The sequence below is a fragment of the Megascapheus bottae genome, chromosome 17, assembly GCF_031878675.1.
Source record: "Megascapheus bottae isolate mThoBot1 chromosome 17, mThoBot2.hap1, whole genome shotgun sequence".
In the NCBI taxonomy this organism is placed as follows: domain Eukaryota; kingdom Metazoa; phylum Chordata; class Mammalia; order Rodentia; family Geomyidae; genus Megascapheus; species Megascapheus bottae.
In genome coordinates, this window is record NC_143525.1 from 8114826 (window position 1) to 8130469 (window position 15644).

Below are 15644 nucleotides of genomic sequence, written 5' to 3' on the forward strand. Positions count from 1 at the left end.
TTCTATCGGTCTAATGCAGGAGATGAATATAGGGAAAATTTTAGTCTATCTTGTGGGCAGAACAGCCTGGATTGCTTTTTTTTTTTGGCGGGGCGGGGGGGCAGGATGTCACAGTGCTGAGGCTTGAACTTGGCGCCTGAACGCTGTTCCTTAAGCTTTTTTTTCCTGCTAACACTTTACCACTCGAGCCACAGTTCCATTTCTGACTCTCGGGTGGTAAATTGAAGATAAGAATCTTAGAATTTCTCTTTCGTAGAGGGGGGAGGCTGGCTTGGAGCTTCAGTTCTCAGATCTCATCCTCTTGAATAGCTAGGGTTATAGCGAGAGCCCCAAGTTCTTTCAGCTCTCCCTTCTCCTTCCCCCATCTCTGGCAATTTAGGCAGAGTCAAGCTGGGTACCACAGCCATGGCTGATTCTCCTCGGGAAGTGACGTATCAGAGACTGGACACGAAGCTCACTCAGCCTCAGAAATAAGATTGCTTTCAGGGTTACTCTTCTGATTTGGGGCTCTGGGGTTCCAATCACCGTTCTGATTCTAAGGGATCGTAGGCTTCTGTAGGAATGATGGAAGCTACAAATCTGCTCCACGTCCCCCCCCCCCCCCCCCCCCGCTCCCTAACACAGCCATCCTCCTGATTCTGGAGACCACTAGGCCCTGAGGCTGCCTTGAAGACCCGCCGTGGGTTCCCCTGCAGTCAGGGCTGCGAAGCATCACCATCCTGTGCTGGCGCCCGCAGGATGCTGGCGGAGGCGTGGCCGAAGAGGCGTGGCTTGTGCGGGCGGGGGCGTGGCCGAGGGCGTGTCCGGGGCGGGGCCCGGGGCGGGCGCACGCCGCGCCCTCGCCAGTGCGAGAGGCCGAGCTTGCTGCATTGCAGCCGCCGCGGCGCCGCTCGGCTCCTCACTCCCAACAATGGCGGCTCCGAGCCCGAGCGGCGGCGGCGGCGGCTCCGGGGGTGGCAGCGCCAGCGGCATCCCGGGTCCCGTGGGGTCCCCGGCGCCCGGCCACCCGGCCGTCAGCAGCATGCAGGGTAAGGAAGGCGGGCGCGCCGTGACCCGGGTCCCCCCCGGCGCGGCGGTCAGTGTGGTCGCGGCCTGCCTCTGCGCCCCGGGGACGCCCCACCACCCCTCCCCGGGTACCCGGCACCGGGGACCCCCCCTCCTCCGGGACCCCCGAGCCCCCTCCTCCCCTCCCCTCCTTCCTTCCCTGCTTCTCGCTCGGCCGCTGGCCGCCTCGGGCCCGGCCTGGGTGCCGGGGCTGCGGCCCGCGCAGGCCCCGGGGCTGCGGCCTCCGCCGGCGCTCGGCAGTCGGCCCTGGCCCGGCTCCCCGCCGGCCCGCGGGGGCCCACCTGGCCCGGGACCGCCCCCACCGACCTCCCCTTTCCCGACCGAGGCTTACCTGGCGCGGGTCTCACCCTCGTTTCCGGGATCGGGTCGTGCCTGAGGCGCCCCAGGGCCTCGTTCGGGTCCCTGCTGGCCACGCAGGTAGGCGGAGGCGTCCCGGCCCCGAGCCCCTCGGCCCCCGCCGTCCAGCGCCGCCCAGGGCCCTGCTCAGGGCCATCTTGCCTCTCACCTCGGGCGCAGCTAGAAGCAGACAGCCGGCTGACCTCCGGGCTCCCCCAGGTGCTGCGGGGAAGCTACGTTCCCAAAGTTTTGCAGGCTGTCTTGTGATCTCGGAGGACCTATGTGGGGGTGGGGGTTGGCCCAGGCCTGTGCCACCTGTAAGGTAGGTAGACAGCCATTGCATTGGTCTGGGTCGAGTCAGGGGATGTGTGCTAGCATTGCATGCAGAAATAAAGGAATGAAGCACAAGAATTACAAGAGTGGATTCGGGAAATAGAATGTTGGGGATCAGAATGTTAGTGTGTGGAGCTGCTCTCCTAATGACTGGCCTTTCCCACTGGGAAGGGAGATTTAGCTGTTAGGGGGTTGTTGTGCAAATACCAGGCCTGAGACCCATTAGGGACTATTTTCTTAAGTTTACTAGGGGAAATTTTGAATAATGATATATATACATATATTTTACATATGTATGCATATGATGTATATGTATGTATATACATGTGCCAGAACTGGGGCTTGAACTTCGGGTTTGAGTACTATTCCTTAGATTTTTTTCAAGGCGGATGCTCTACCACTTGAGCTATAGCCTCACTTCTGGCGTTTTGGTTAGCTGGGATTGTCTCATGGACTTTTCTGCCCAGACTTATATTGAACCTTGATCCTCAGAGCTCAGCCTCGTGAGTAGTTAGAATTTACAGGTGTGAGTCACCAGTGCCCGCAATATTGCTGTTTTTGTTGTTGTTGTTTATTTTTTTTTTAAGGGAGCATCGGAGAGGTATCTTGACAACTTTAGCAGAAGTCTTAGGTGGATTTATTAGCAGAAATGATTGGGTGTCCTTGGAAATCAGTATGACCCCATGGTTACTTCTTGATCCAGTTCTTCCTTTTGTTTAGTTAGGACCAGCAGACATATGGTGGCTGTATTGTGTTTGTTGAAAGCATGCTGTGATTCAGGTAACAGAGATAGAGAGAGGGCTGTAAAGAGGAGCAAAATTCCTAAGATAAATTTAGACTGCATGAAAATAATTGTGATTGGTAGATAGACCAGATGATGTCAGAGCTCGGATGATGTGTCTTGTGCAGGCCCTGAGCTAATTCAAATCGAGTTAGTTTTGGTTGGCTGCTGTGTCACACAGCACACTGTACAGGAGAAGGTACGAGACTGATTTCGTGATCTTATACCTTCACAGTCCAGTTGATGTTAGGAATAAATGAAACAGCACATGGTAGATTCTATGGCTTGGCCCCAAATGGGTGACTTATAAAGCTTACAAAAATACTTCAGAAATACTTCTTTTGGGGGGGGGATTCTGAAAAGTTTGTATACATTTGAGAAAGCTGTCTACATCTATTTGTTGGTTTATTGTGCCCCATACTGAGGCTTGGTTGCTCCTTGACTTTTGTGCTCAGGAGCCACAGCTCTACTTCCAGCTTTTCTTGGTGGTTTGAGGTAAGAGTCTCTTGGGTTTTGCTGCCTTGGCCTGGCTTTGAATTAAGATTTACATATCTCAGTCTGCTGATTACAGTCATGAGCCACCAGCCCTCGACTTTTTTTTAATATGGGATCTTGCTGCATTACCTGGGCTTTTATGTCAACATGTCTTTCACCATCTGCTTTTACTTCCTGTCTGGAAGACTGTCTTTCCGAGAGTTAATGACCATGCCCTTCCCTTCAGCATCACTTCATTGTGGGACTTGTGGAATACATCTCATTTAGTAGATAGTGGACATCCTTTTTGGTCAGGTATGCTGGGCACTGCATAAGGCTATGGTTTGACATAAGTAAACTAGGAATGGTCTAAATTGGTGAACATTGTTTCCTTTGTATCCTCAAGTTTAATTAAGGAGGATTCTGAAGTCCTGAGTCTTACTCTCTCCTTGCTAGGATTTAAGCTTCCCTGTCAATGAACAAGGTACTTAAAAGCCTCAGTTTAGTTTCTCTGTTGGAGAGTATCTTTCAAATACTTTGGGAAGCTTTATATGCATTGTAGACACAGTAAGGATGCAATGCAGGTAGCTGGTGCCCTTAGTAACAATCTTGCTACTCACAGAGGTCTCTTTTCATTCTACTTCCCAAGTCCCATACTTGTCATGCTTTACCTCTAAGTTCTTCTATTACTTATTATTACTGGGTCCCGCTCTTTTAACCTGTGATTGTCACCATGTTTTTTTTTTCACTATGGAACAATTCCATTCTTAGCCTTTTCTAGAGGATTTTTTGCTCTACATCAAACTTCACATCTGTCTGTCTTGGATCTGATGATTCTCAAATGGTTATAGTGAGAATGATAAAAAGGAGAAGTCTAGCCACAGATTTGCTCTGCTTTTTTAAAGTGGTTGTATGGATGACAGAAATGGAAATTGCAGTGAGCTTGATTTTGTAAGTTATTCAGTTACGTTGTCATCCTAGCGCTTGTGAGCTCTCTCCCCCTCTCCCCCTCCCCTTTCCCTCTCCATCTTCCCTTTCCCCCTTTATCCCCCTTCTCTCTCCCTCTCTCTTCCCCTTTCTCCCCCCTTCTCTCTCTCTGCCTCTCTCTCTCCCTCCTTCCTTTCAGTACTCCTTTACGACTTCATTCAAACTCCAGCACAGCCATTCTTATCATTGTCCCTCAGATAATGGAAAGTGTTAATTTTGTTATTCCTCATGGATTTGAATATTTTCATTCATTCTGACTTATTCATTTATTTATTTTACAAGTTGAATAGTTTCTGTACTTTGGTTCTTTGATGACTAAAGCTATTGAAATGTGGATCAGTTTGCTACATGAGGAAAATAGTTTTATTAAAAAAACACTCCATGTGAGGAGAAAAGATATGGAAATGAACCACTATGAGACACAGTTTTTTTTTCTAATATTTCACCAATACTAGGTTATCAGGTAAATGTAAGCGAGAAGTTGTGTATTGGATGTACTATGTAATATGATTGTTTTAGTCCATGAAATCCCAACCTAAAGTGTGGGATTGAGTTGTTAGTATTTGAGAATCTTCATAGGCTTGTGTATTCTATTAAATCAAAAATGTCAGTGAAAGTAGTCAGGTTAATGAAAGGCTGTGAAAAGAAGTAGATCCCATCTACCTAATCTCAGGCAAACAGGGCTTAGAACATTGTCACTTAGATTGAGCCACTGTCATAGGTTGCAGAGTGGCCTGTGAATAGAGTTCTCTGGTGGAGATTTCAGCAGCTTCTGTAATGGAAATGCAAAGGCAGGATACCTTCTTCTGCAGTACTGTCTTTACCTATGCCTGTCGTAGTGTTTTAGAAATGAAAAGGATTTTGAAGTGGGGAGAACCCTGAATTTGGACTCAGAAAACCAAGGCTCTCCCAACTATAAATCTGTGCCCTAGGGGGAAATTACCTTATTTTCAAGATTTTGGCGTTTTCGAACTATTAAAACAGGGATAATAAAAACTTACAGACTGCTGTGCATATTACATTATTACTATATGCAAAAATGCCTGAAATAATAGATTTAAATATATAGGTATTATGAGATATGATGTTTGCCTATTTTTGTTGGCTAGTCACTCAAGAAGCAGCATCAGAAGTTAAAGACTTAAGTGTGAGAGAAGACTAAAGTATTTGATGAAATCTTACACTTGGAGCTGAGAAATGCTACTTTTTTTGCGGGGGGAGATGTTATTGCTAGGGTTTGTACTTAGAACTTATTTGCTTGGGGTTTTTGCTTTAGTCTGGTCATCTACCCTCTGAACCCCAGTTCTGCTTCTAAAAATGTTTTGTTAAAGTGGTAAGAATTGTGTGTATTCTTTTTTTTCTCTCCTAAGACAGTATCACAATGTAGTCCAGGCTATATTTCGGATTGACTTGAAACTTCCAGTAGTCTTGCTTTAGCCAACCCCCTGAGTGCTATGACTGTGGATATGTAACCCTAGGTTCGTCTTAGAATCAATGTCAATTCTGAAAATACTGAGCCATTTATAAGTACTTTAAAGGAAATAGATACAAAGTATACGTCTCTCTGATTCTTATAATTCTTTTCTTTTAGGACTTAAATATTGTCAGATAGTGGAAAACTTCTGGTCCAGTTTTCACATATTTACCCTCAGCTGGGAATGTTATTGATTTAAGATGGTTTGGGGTCAGTTAGTCACTGTGCTCTCTTAGAGTTGTTTTTTTTTTTTTTTTTAACTTGTCTATTTGCCTTTTGTTTTCTTAGTCTGCAGTAGCTCACACATAATTTTATCTTATTACATGACTTCACACAAGTTCTCTGAGCTCTCTTAAGTCATTCTCAGCCATTCAAATATGATCGAAGAGCCTTTGCTAGAAGTGATGCACATTCGGTTGACACAGATAATTTGAAGTTCCAGGTTCCTTTTTTGCTGTCTCTTTGTGTTGCTGTGTTCAAAATTGTCTGAATGGTTACACTGACACTTGGAATCCAGAGGCACTTGCAGTGGGAATCTGCAAATAAACTGAAAACTTTTGAGTCAGGCATTGGCCCCAGTTGCCAGTGCATCCTTTTAGCAATATATATTTAACTCATTTCAAAAGTTAACACCATATTACCACTCTAACTAAATTTGTCATTAAATGACTATTGTGCTGATAGACATGCATAGCTTTTTTACCCCCTAAAAGTCCTATTGTATTTTCACACTCAGCCAACTTGGGAGTAATGTGCACTTATAGAAAAGTATTCAAGGGCAAAACGTCCTGCCTTGTGTGTGACTCTAGCAACACAGAGGAGGGGAACATTGGCTAGTTGTGAGCACACATCAGTGAGTCCAAGAGGAGCTTTTCAAACTGTATTGTTTCTCAGTCCTGCACACAGATTTTTCAAAAAGGCAATATAAGACATATCTTGAATGTGTCCTGTGTGCATGTGTATGCCTGTTTGTCACACCTATGTCTTATTGCTTTGCTAAGTAACACCTAGTAAGACATGGACCTGCTTTGGGTATTTTTCTGAAATGAAGGTTAGATGCAGGTTAGATGCTTGTTGTAGGTGCTGGGTCATTGGCAGTACCTAGGAAAAGCTGTGGCTGAGGTACATTGTCAGAGAAACAAAGTATCTTTTTATTTCTTCTGCTTTCATATCATATTAGTTATCACAGACTTCTGTGACTGCAAAAGGTGTTTTTTTTTTTTCCAGTAATGGGACTTGAACTCAAGGCCTAGGACTTGTCCCTGAACTTTCTGGCTTAAGACTAGCATTCTACCATCTGTTCCACTGCCCTTCTTCTGGCTTTTTGATCTCAAGTTTTCCTGCTTGGGCAGGCTTTGGACAGTAATCTTCAGATCTAAGCCTACTGAGTAGGTAGGATTACAGAAATGGGCCATCTGCACATGACCCTAAAAGTATTTTAAAGGTTTTGCTTTGCAGAAATATTATCAGATCACCTAGTTGGAAGACTTCTGCTGTTTGGGGGTGCCATTCACAAACCTCAGATGGTTTACTTGTGTTTCTGACCCACCACCTACAAATTGGAGTTCCTAAGCTGAAGTTCTGAGAAACATGTTTGCCATTTTATAAAGAATATTACAAAAGCTAAAGCTAAACTACAGATGAAATGATGCATTGGTCAAGAAAGGGAGTAGCGCAAAGAAGGGTGGGAAGGAAGGAAGGAGGGAGGGAGGATGGACTAAACCAAAACATAGATTCATTGATGTATGTAGTTCTGGGACCAAACCTTGCACTTTGGCTGAAAAGTGATCTACCACTATCTTTCTTTTCTATGTATTGTTTACTTCCTTCTGCAACTTTATTTTTGGTCATTCAGCCTTGCCTTACAAAGAGATCTAAGTACTGGTTTTTCATACACCTCTCAAGTTTAGCATTCATGTTCCATTCCTCATTTACACTGGCATTTTGTGCACCTCTTCTTACCTTTTCTCTTCACTACCTAGTAACAACCACTCAGGATATTCAGAGCTAGAAAGAGAACATCAGTTGCCCTAGAATTTGTTTCAGTGGCCTCTGATAGTTGTGGTAGGAGGTGAGATTTTCCTTCCTTCTTCCATGGCAAGCTTCTGAGCTTGTGGTGATTCCCAGTGCCCTCTTTCCTCTGATGGCTTTCTTCTGATGCCTTTCCCTCCTGACTTGTGCTCTGCTCTTTTTGCCTGGCATGAGGCTGGCTGGCTTTTAGTTTGGTTTTGACTGGATTTCTGGATTTTCTTCCTGCTTGGGAAGGAGGCTGCAGCAAGTTGACCTGCATAGTAGACAGCGCACTTCCTTGCTGTCCAGGCTTGCCCCAGAACTTGTTTTCCATGAAGTTTCTCTCTGCTGCCACTTCCTACTTGTTGGTATGGTTAGGAAGTCAGAAGTAGGCTACTTTGTTGGTGTACCCAAGAACCCCTAGGTCAAGGTAGCTTCATTAGCCTTTTTAATTTTTGTAATTTTGGTGGTAACTATGTTTTCTTAGAATCCTAAGAATTATGGTAACTGGATAGTTATATATACTTGTATCTACTTAAATATGTCCTGTCTTTCATCTTGGCTCCTAAATCTTCTTACATGTTTTGATTGAGTTTGTATAAACACAACTTATTCTATTTTCCCTACTATAGTAATATGTACAAGCGTAGGTAGAAGAGTACCTATTTGCCCAATAAAGTAAGAAATGAAAAGATGTTTCATGAAGATATTAGATTTTTGTGGGGAGAGAAATGGGGACAAAAACATGAGAAAGTGTAGCAATGTTTGTGAAGTAATGTGCCTTCTGTCTGGTGAATATAATGTAACCCTTCTATTAATTACAATAAAAAATAAAAAAAATAATAAAAAAGATTTTGGACTTTTTTGGGGGCCCAGAATATGAGTATGTTACCCAGGTTGGCCTCAGACTCATGATTCTTCTGACTTTGGATTGCTGGAATGCACAGTCTTCACTACTATGCTCAGCAACAGCTTTTTACATTTTTGTGTAATTGATTGATTGATTGATTGCTGGTCCTGAGGCTTAGACTCAGCCTGGATTCTGTCCCTGAGCCTCTCTGTGCGCAAGGCTAACATTCTACCACTTGAGCCACAGTGCCACTTCTGGCTTTTTCTGCCAAATCCTACCTGAACTTTATTTTATTTATTTTTGCTGGTACTTAGGTTTGAACTCAGGACCTTTTACTTGACTGGGCTGGCTTTGAACCATAATCCTCAGATCTCAGCCTCTTAAGTAGCTAAGATTATAGGCATGAGACACTGGCATCTAGTTTTGTTTTAAATAACTTACTTTACTTGATCCATTTTATGCAGAATCTGTGTCTGTCTGTCTTTCACACACTTACATACATAGGCATGCACAAAACAGTATACTTATAGGGTATAAATAGATCCAATTGGACTTGGAAAGTATGTTCACATTTGACGGGAGATTGCATTTTCTTCCTGTGACTTCTAACATCTTACCCTGATCTTACAGTTTCCAAGGACACTCTTTATCTGTGCTAATGTAGGAGAATTTTAGCTTCTCTTCTGTAGTTCTTTGTTTTACCATTTGACATTGATGTTTAGAAAACTATGTTGTCTTTTTATGTATGCTTAAGTTTTATAACTTACGAGTTAACTAAAGCTTTTGTGTTATGGGTAATAATTAATCACATATATTTTTCAGAAGTACTTCTAAACCAGTGATTTGGGTTAGTGAGGGGATTTGTGATATATTTTGAATTTGTAGGTTAAAAGCTATGAAAATTGAATTATCTTAACTTTTCATGATTAAATGGCATTTTATTGAATATAAGCGAAAATAAAGGTTAAAACAGTGTGACACTCTTTAATCTTGATTTCATTGATATATTATTATTAACTATTATCATACTTTATTATTAATATTATTTGGTGTTGCTCAGGGCCTTGGATTTGCTAGCCAAGTGCTCTTCCATGAGCCATAAGCAAAGCTTGAGAGTAAGTTCTTAAAAGAAAGCCCTGGTGGGCCAGGAGTTTGGCCTAGTGGTAGAATGCTTGCCTAGCATGCACGGATACCTGGGTTCGATTCCTCGGTACCACATACATAGAAAAAAGCTGGAAGTGGCGCTGAGGCTCAAGTGGTTGAGCTCTAGCCTTGAGAAAGTGCAAGGACAGTGCTCAGGCCCTGAGCCCAAGCCCAAGACTGGCAAAAAAAAAAAAAAAAGGCCTGGTGTTATTACATGGTATGTGGAGGGGTGGGGGTAATATGATTTGAACTGTTCTTAAATTACTTTTATTCAAAATGTAATATAAAAATGCAATGTCATGTTCTAATTTTGGTTTGTTTGATTTACAGTAAATGAACTGGAACTTATCTCTTTTACTTTAGGCTTTCAGATAAACTTCTGTGAAAAGGCACAAAGTAAGCTCTATATTTTGATATTATGATAATTATATATATATATATATTCATATCCATCTTGGTATTGGGAATGTGTCCACTTGTTGTTCAACTAACCAACCATGGCAGTTTCACATTTCAAGAGCTTCCATTTTTCATTCTACCCCTCCCTCCCAAATCTATTCTTAACACACTTGGCTTGCAATTGTTGTTTTTACCTGAAATAGAAAAACAGTGCACAGCACTGGTCACCTGGGTCTGGCAGTATAGCTCAGTGGTGGAGCCTTTACTTAGCATGTCTGAAGTTTGAGCCATAGAACCTGGAGAAAAAGATACATGTATATCATTTGTATATAGGCATAGAATAATAGAACTATATAGGCTTGACTACAATTTAAATTACAAGTTGGGTAATGTTAAGTTTAAATTTTAAGTTGGGTACAGAAACCACCTAACTGCATTCATTAATATTATGCCTTAAAATTGACTGTTTTGAAAATATATCTAATGAACTTTAGTATTTGTTTTTCTTTCTTTTTTTAAGGAGGGGGTCAGTTGTGGGGCTTGAACTCAGGGCCCGGATGCTATCCCTGAGCTTAAAGCTCCAGGCTAGTGCTCTTCCACTTGAGCCACAGCTCCACGTCCAGTTTCTGAGTGATTAATTGGAGATTAGAGTCTCATGGGAACTTTTCTGCCCTGCCTGACTGAGATCTTCAGATCTCAGTCTCTTGAGTAGCTAGGATAACAGGTATGAGCCATCGGTGCCTGGCAATTTTTTTTCTTTAAAAATAAAACTTATTTCTTTTCCTTCCCATTCTGAATTAGGATATGAAACTTCATAAAACATACAATAGATTTTCTGTCAAAATAAAGGGTAATGGTTATAAAGCTAAAACAAAGTGTATTTTGAATTTTAAGCTTGATTTCATATAAAATACAATCAAAACTTATATCAAAGAAACTTCATTTAACGTAGAAACATTCCAGAATATAATGCATGATTTCATTTTCTTTATTCGTAGTTTTGGAGGATTGGTAGCTAGGGCCTATCACTCTTAAGTAAATTACTGCAAAGGGGAGAAAAGTTAACCTTGAGAGAAAGCATTTCTAGTATAATAGAAAATGTGTGTGTGTGTGTGTGTGTGTTTAAATTTAAAATGCTTAGTCTGTTTTTGATGGCCATTGTGTCTTTCTGTGAAATAAATGTGTGGTAAGTAGCAGAAAAAGGCAGTTAACTCCTAGGGCAGAAGTTTTTAGTTGATTCATTAATATCTTTCTCAGGTGCTTCTACTTTTTTTTGAAGGGAAAAGAAGGGTACTGGGGTTTGAACTCACGGCCTTACTTCCCAGGCAGATGTTAGAATCACTGAACTATGTCTCCAGATAGTCCCTTTTTACCATAAATAATAAACTAAAAATAGTATATGGTTTCCTAGCCATAGTGAACCACAAATACATAATATATACTAGGAATGAAATTATAACTTTTGTTTTATGCTGTTTTAATTTTAGTATATTGTGGTTTTAGCTTGTGTGTGTGTGTGTGTGTGTGTGTGTGTGTGTGAGTTTTGGAGCTTGAACTCAGCGCCTGGGCACTGACCCTGAGTTCATTTGCTCAAGTTTAGCGCTTTACCACTTTGAGCCACAGCTCTACATCTGTTTTTGATTGGTTAATTGGAAATAATAGTCTTATGGGGACTTTTCTGCCTGAGCTGTCTTTGAACCATGAACCTCATATCTCAGCCTCCTGTGCAACTGGGATTATAGATGTGAGCCACCAGCACCCATCTTAGCTTTTTGTTGTTGTTGTTTGTTTACTATGTTAACGTGTTCATTTAATATTCAATATGGCAGTTTTTTAACTTGGACACAAAATCTAGCTTGGGAAAAAAGACTGACATTTAAAACTTTTAAAATCAACTGGCCAGGCATGGTGACTTATAACCCTAACCACTTGGGGGGTGGGGAGAAGAGACCCAAAGATTTCAGCTCAGGGACAGGCTTGGCCAAATGTTAGAGAAATCCCATCTGACCATAGTGGTCTAGGCCTGCCTCCCAGCGACTTGGGAGGCCATAGGTCAGAGGAGTCCAGTCCAAGACTGGCCTTAGGCAAAAAGGAAGGCCCTGTATTTAAGAGAAGCAACAGTCCAGGGCTGGCCTCAAGCAAAAAGAAAGACCCTACCTGAAAAATAATATGAATCTAAAAGGGCTTGAGGAATGACATGTAGTAGAACATTTGTCTAACTGATACAGTATCCTGAGCACAAACATGGCATGCTACCCCTTCCCAGTTATATTCACACTCTTGCCCTTCTTAGTGTATACCTTGTGAGAAACAGTGAGTACTTGCCAACAGCTCTATGGGTAGAGGCTTGGAGACTGAGGCAGGAGCCTTGGGGGGTTAGCTCTGAGTTCTCCAGCTCTGCGGGTCCAGCAGTTACATCCATGTATCCTCCATCCATGGAAAGACTATATAGCAAGTGAGGTGCTTGTGCAGAATGGGTAGACAAGGCAGCCTGCTCTTAGCAGGAACACAGGAAAGTGAACTAGAATTGGCCCTTTGTGGATGATGTTCTTGTGAAATACAGAGCATAAGGGGTGCTGTGAGTCTCATCATCAGTGTCTTTTTTTTTTTTTTTGAGGGGGTGGTGGGAAATCATAACCTTGTTGCCCAGGTAGGCAGAATTTGTGGATTCAAGCTTTCCTTCTGCCTCTGCCCCTGGAACAGCTAGGACTACAGGTGCCTGCTCCTGTGCCAATGCAGTCATTGCTGTCTTTGTCAGAAACCATGGTACAGGTCTCCAGCAGACCACAGCCATCCATGCTGGCTGGTTCTGACCTCCCTGAAGGTTTGGGGAAAAAGGAGCACACACACCAGGGAAAGGTGGAGCTGGGAAGATGGCAGGGGAGGTTGACAACTTTTATTTTTGTACTAGTGCTAATATTAGTACTAATACGTCACAAAACATTTTCAGCTGATATTTATATATGTGTATAAATATGTAATTTTGTTTTTTCCTCCAAAGGCACATGCTTTTGTTTCATGACCTAAAAATTGCAAGTGCAATATTTGTATGCTTGCATAAGCACTCTTCGAGTTTGCTCTGGAATAACGGACATTTAACATTAATTTTGTTCAAAGTTGTTACTGAGCCACACAGTATGGCTCGCATCTGTAATTCCAGCTACTCAGGAGACAGCAGAAATTGGGGGAAATTATGGTGAGGCCATGGACAAAAAATATTAGTAAGACCAAATCTCAGTCAGTATGCCAGGCACAATAGTTTGTGTTATCCCACTAAAGCAAGAGGCCACCGATTAGAAGATCTTGATCTGAAGCTAGTCCAACGCAAAAATGCCAGATTTATATTACCTTAAAACTAATTTGTAAAGGCAAAAGAAAAGAAAAGGCTGTGGGTATGTTTCAAATTGTAGACTGTCAAAGACCCTCAGTTAATTAATTAATTCATTTTTTTTGTCCGACCTGGGATTTGAACTCAGGGCCTGGGCACCATCCTTGGGCTTTCTCAAGTCTAGTGCTCTACCGCTTGAGCCACAGCACCACTTCTGGCTTTTTGGGTGTATGTGGTAACAAGGAATTGAACCTAAGGCTTCCTGTTTGCTAGGCAAGCACTCTACCACTGGGCCACACTCTGGCCAGACCCTCAATTTAAAGCCAAGTATCACCAACAAAATGCCCCCCATCTCCAAAAAACCAACAACAACCCCAAACAGTGGTTATTCATAGGCCATTTGTAATGACATCTACAATTTCCAGCTATTTAGGAAGCAGAGGTTGGGAAACAGAAAGCCTAAGATCTTACCTGAATGATAATTAAAGCTAAAAAGAAGGATGTATGTACAGATTAAATGGTAGAGAGCCCAAGGAGTAATAGGAGGACTGGAGTTCAAACCCCTAAACTGCCATAAAAAAAGTTGCTCATTTCTCTAAAAATCATCAATGGACTAGTTTCCCCCCTGTTGAGGCATATTCTAGTGCCAGAAGCTATAATTTTATTTTAAAGGTGTTTCAGAATTGTCAGGGGAGCTTGTAATTTGATTTATCAGAAGTGATTACGTGCCATACACTAATTGTAGGTAGGGAAGAGACAAAGAGCACAAAAAATTAGATTTTGTTCAAGTCTATTGAATTTGAGTACTGTTGCTTCAAATGCTGAATTCCCTGTCACATATCAAAGATTTATTGTCACATGATTCTGATGACTAATGGAAGCTCTGAAGGATTAATTTTTCCCTGTTGTTTGACTTTCACATAATTTTTTGTTCTTTATATTGCCACATCACTCTATTCCAATCAGCTTTTACAATTGCCTGCTGTAAAGTAATGCAATTTTATTGAAGAGGGGTGGATATATTTACATGCACAAAAAGCGTTAAGTCGCAGATTTAACATGGGACCCAGATTTTCATAGACCTCAGACAAATCCACCATTTCTCATGGTGATCCTTTCTGTAAATTACAGTTTGTGAATTTATCTGATCTTTGGTTTTCTAAATATACATATTTATTTAAGATAACATATTTTAGATAAGAAAATAAAATATTTAGGACAACAATACTTGTTTCTTTTAATCATTGGATTATTCTGAAGATTAAAATACTTTAAGGGAACATAGCCCACATTTCTAAATGTAGAATTTCTACATTTAGAAGGCAATGGGTTAATCATTTAAAGATACGCTTTTGTACATGTAAAAGGTATTTGTGTAATTTATGGCCAAGTGTGAATTATCATGCCTATTGACTTTAATGATATAAGTACTATCTTTAGAACACTATATGCTTTTGGTGTAAAACAAGATGTTGGGGTAAAGCTGAAGGTTTACCTAAAAGCACTGACTCTGAGAAATTCTTTTACAAACATCATATTTGCCTGATGTTTGTCAGAATTCTGACTTTCTTTTTGCATGAGAACATTGTCCATTAAAAATCCTTGGGCATAGGGATTTTCTTCAGGAAACATCTGAAAGAATTTTGAGATACTCAGTATGAAAGTGAGTTTGTCAAATACTCCTTTCATAATTTAGTTTTTACACAATGCCGTCAGGTGTTTCTTTCCTGTGCTGCAGTGTGTTATCAGTCCATAAAGAGGTCTTGGTCTCTAAAGAAAATTTTGTGAGTATTGAGTTTCAGTAACTTTGCCTCTTCACTTTTGATGGCTTTTAGGAGCTGTTTTACTTGGGAGTGTTTGTGGAACAACAAGATCTTTATTTAGAAAATTATATGCTCCACAGCTGCTACCATTAATGGCACACATATTTTTGGTGACATTGCACATCACTGTAATAGTAGGAGAATAGAGGCCCCTAAATGACTGATTCTTGTTTATTTTTAATGTGAAATTTATTTATTTGTATTGCTGCTGGTTCTAGTACTTGAACTCAGAGCCTGCATGCCATCCTTGAACGTTTTTTTTGCTCCAGGCTAGCTAGCAGTCTACCACGTGAACCAAATTTTTGTGATTAATTGGATATAAGAGTCTCACAGTACATTTTTTTGCCTGGCCTGGCTTTGAACTCGGATCTTCAGATGTCAGCCTCCTTTAGTGGGCTAGGATTATAGCAACAATAATTGTTTTTTTTTTTTTAACTTTTTTTTGTTGTTTGTTGTTGGTTTTTTTTTTTTTTTGGGTGGTATTGAGGTTTGAACTGAACACTTGTCATTACTCAGGAAATGCCATTAGTAAGTACTTGGGGGCCACACCCACTTAGAACTTGACTTTAGTTAGCACCTGTTAGTTGTACAAAGGGGGTTTCACTGTCACGTTTTAAAAAAGTTGCGTTAATTGCATTGAG

The 15644-nt window shown here is 41.6% G+C and overlaps 1 protein-coding gene across 2 annotated transcripts in view; it reads left to right on the forward strand.

The window, feature by feature from the left end:
- The first annotated feature begins 877 nt into the window (after nt 1–877).
- Map2k4 (mitogen-activated protein kinase kinase 4) overlaps nt 878–15644 on the forward strand; it is a 76193-nt gene continuing 61426 nt past the window's right edge. The window contains exons 1-2 of one of the 2 annotated variants that reach the window (XM_090349546.1): nt 878–1028; nt 9817–9849. In XM_090349546.1, coding sequence (XP_090205672.1) covers nt 911–1028; nt 9817–9849 — 151 coding nt within the window. In that variant the 5' untranslated portion in view covers nt 878–910. The remainder of the gene's footprint in view (nt 1029–9816; nt 9850–15644) is intronic. The other variant, XM_090349547.1, reaches the window with a different exon arrangement.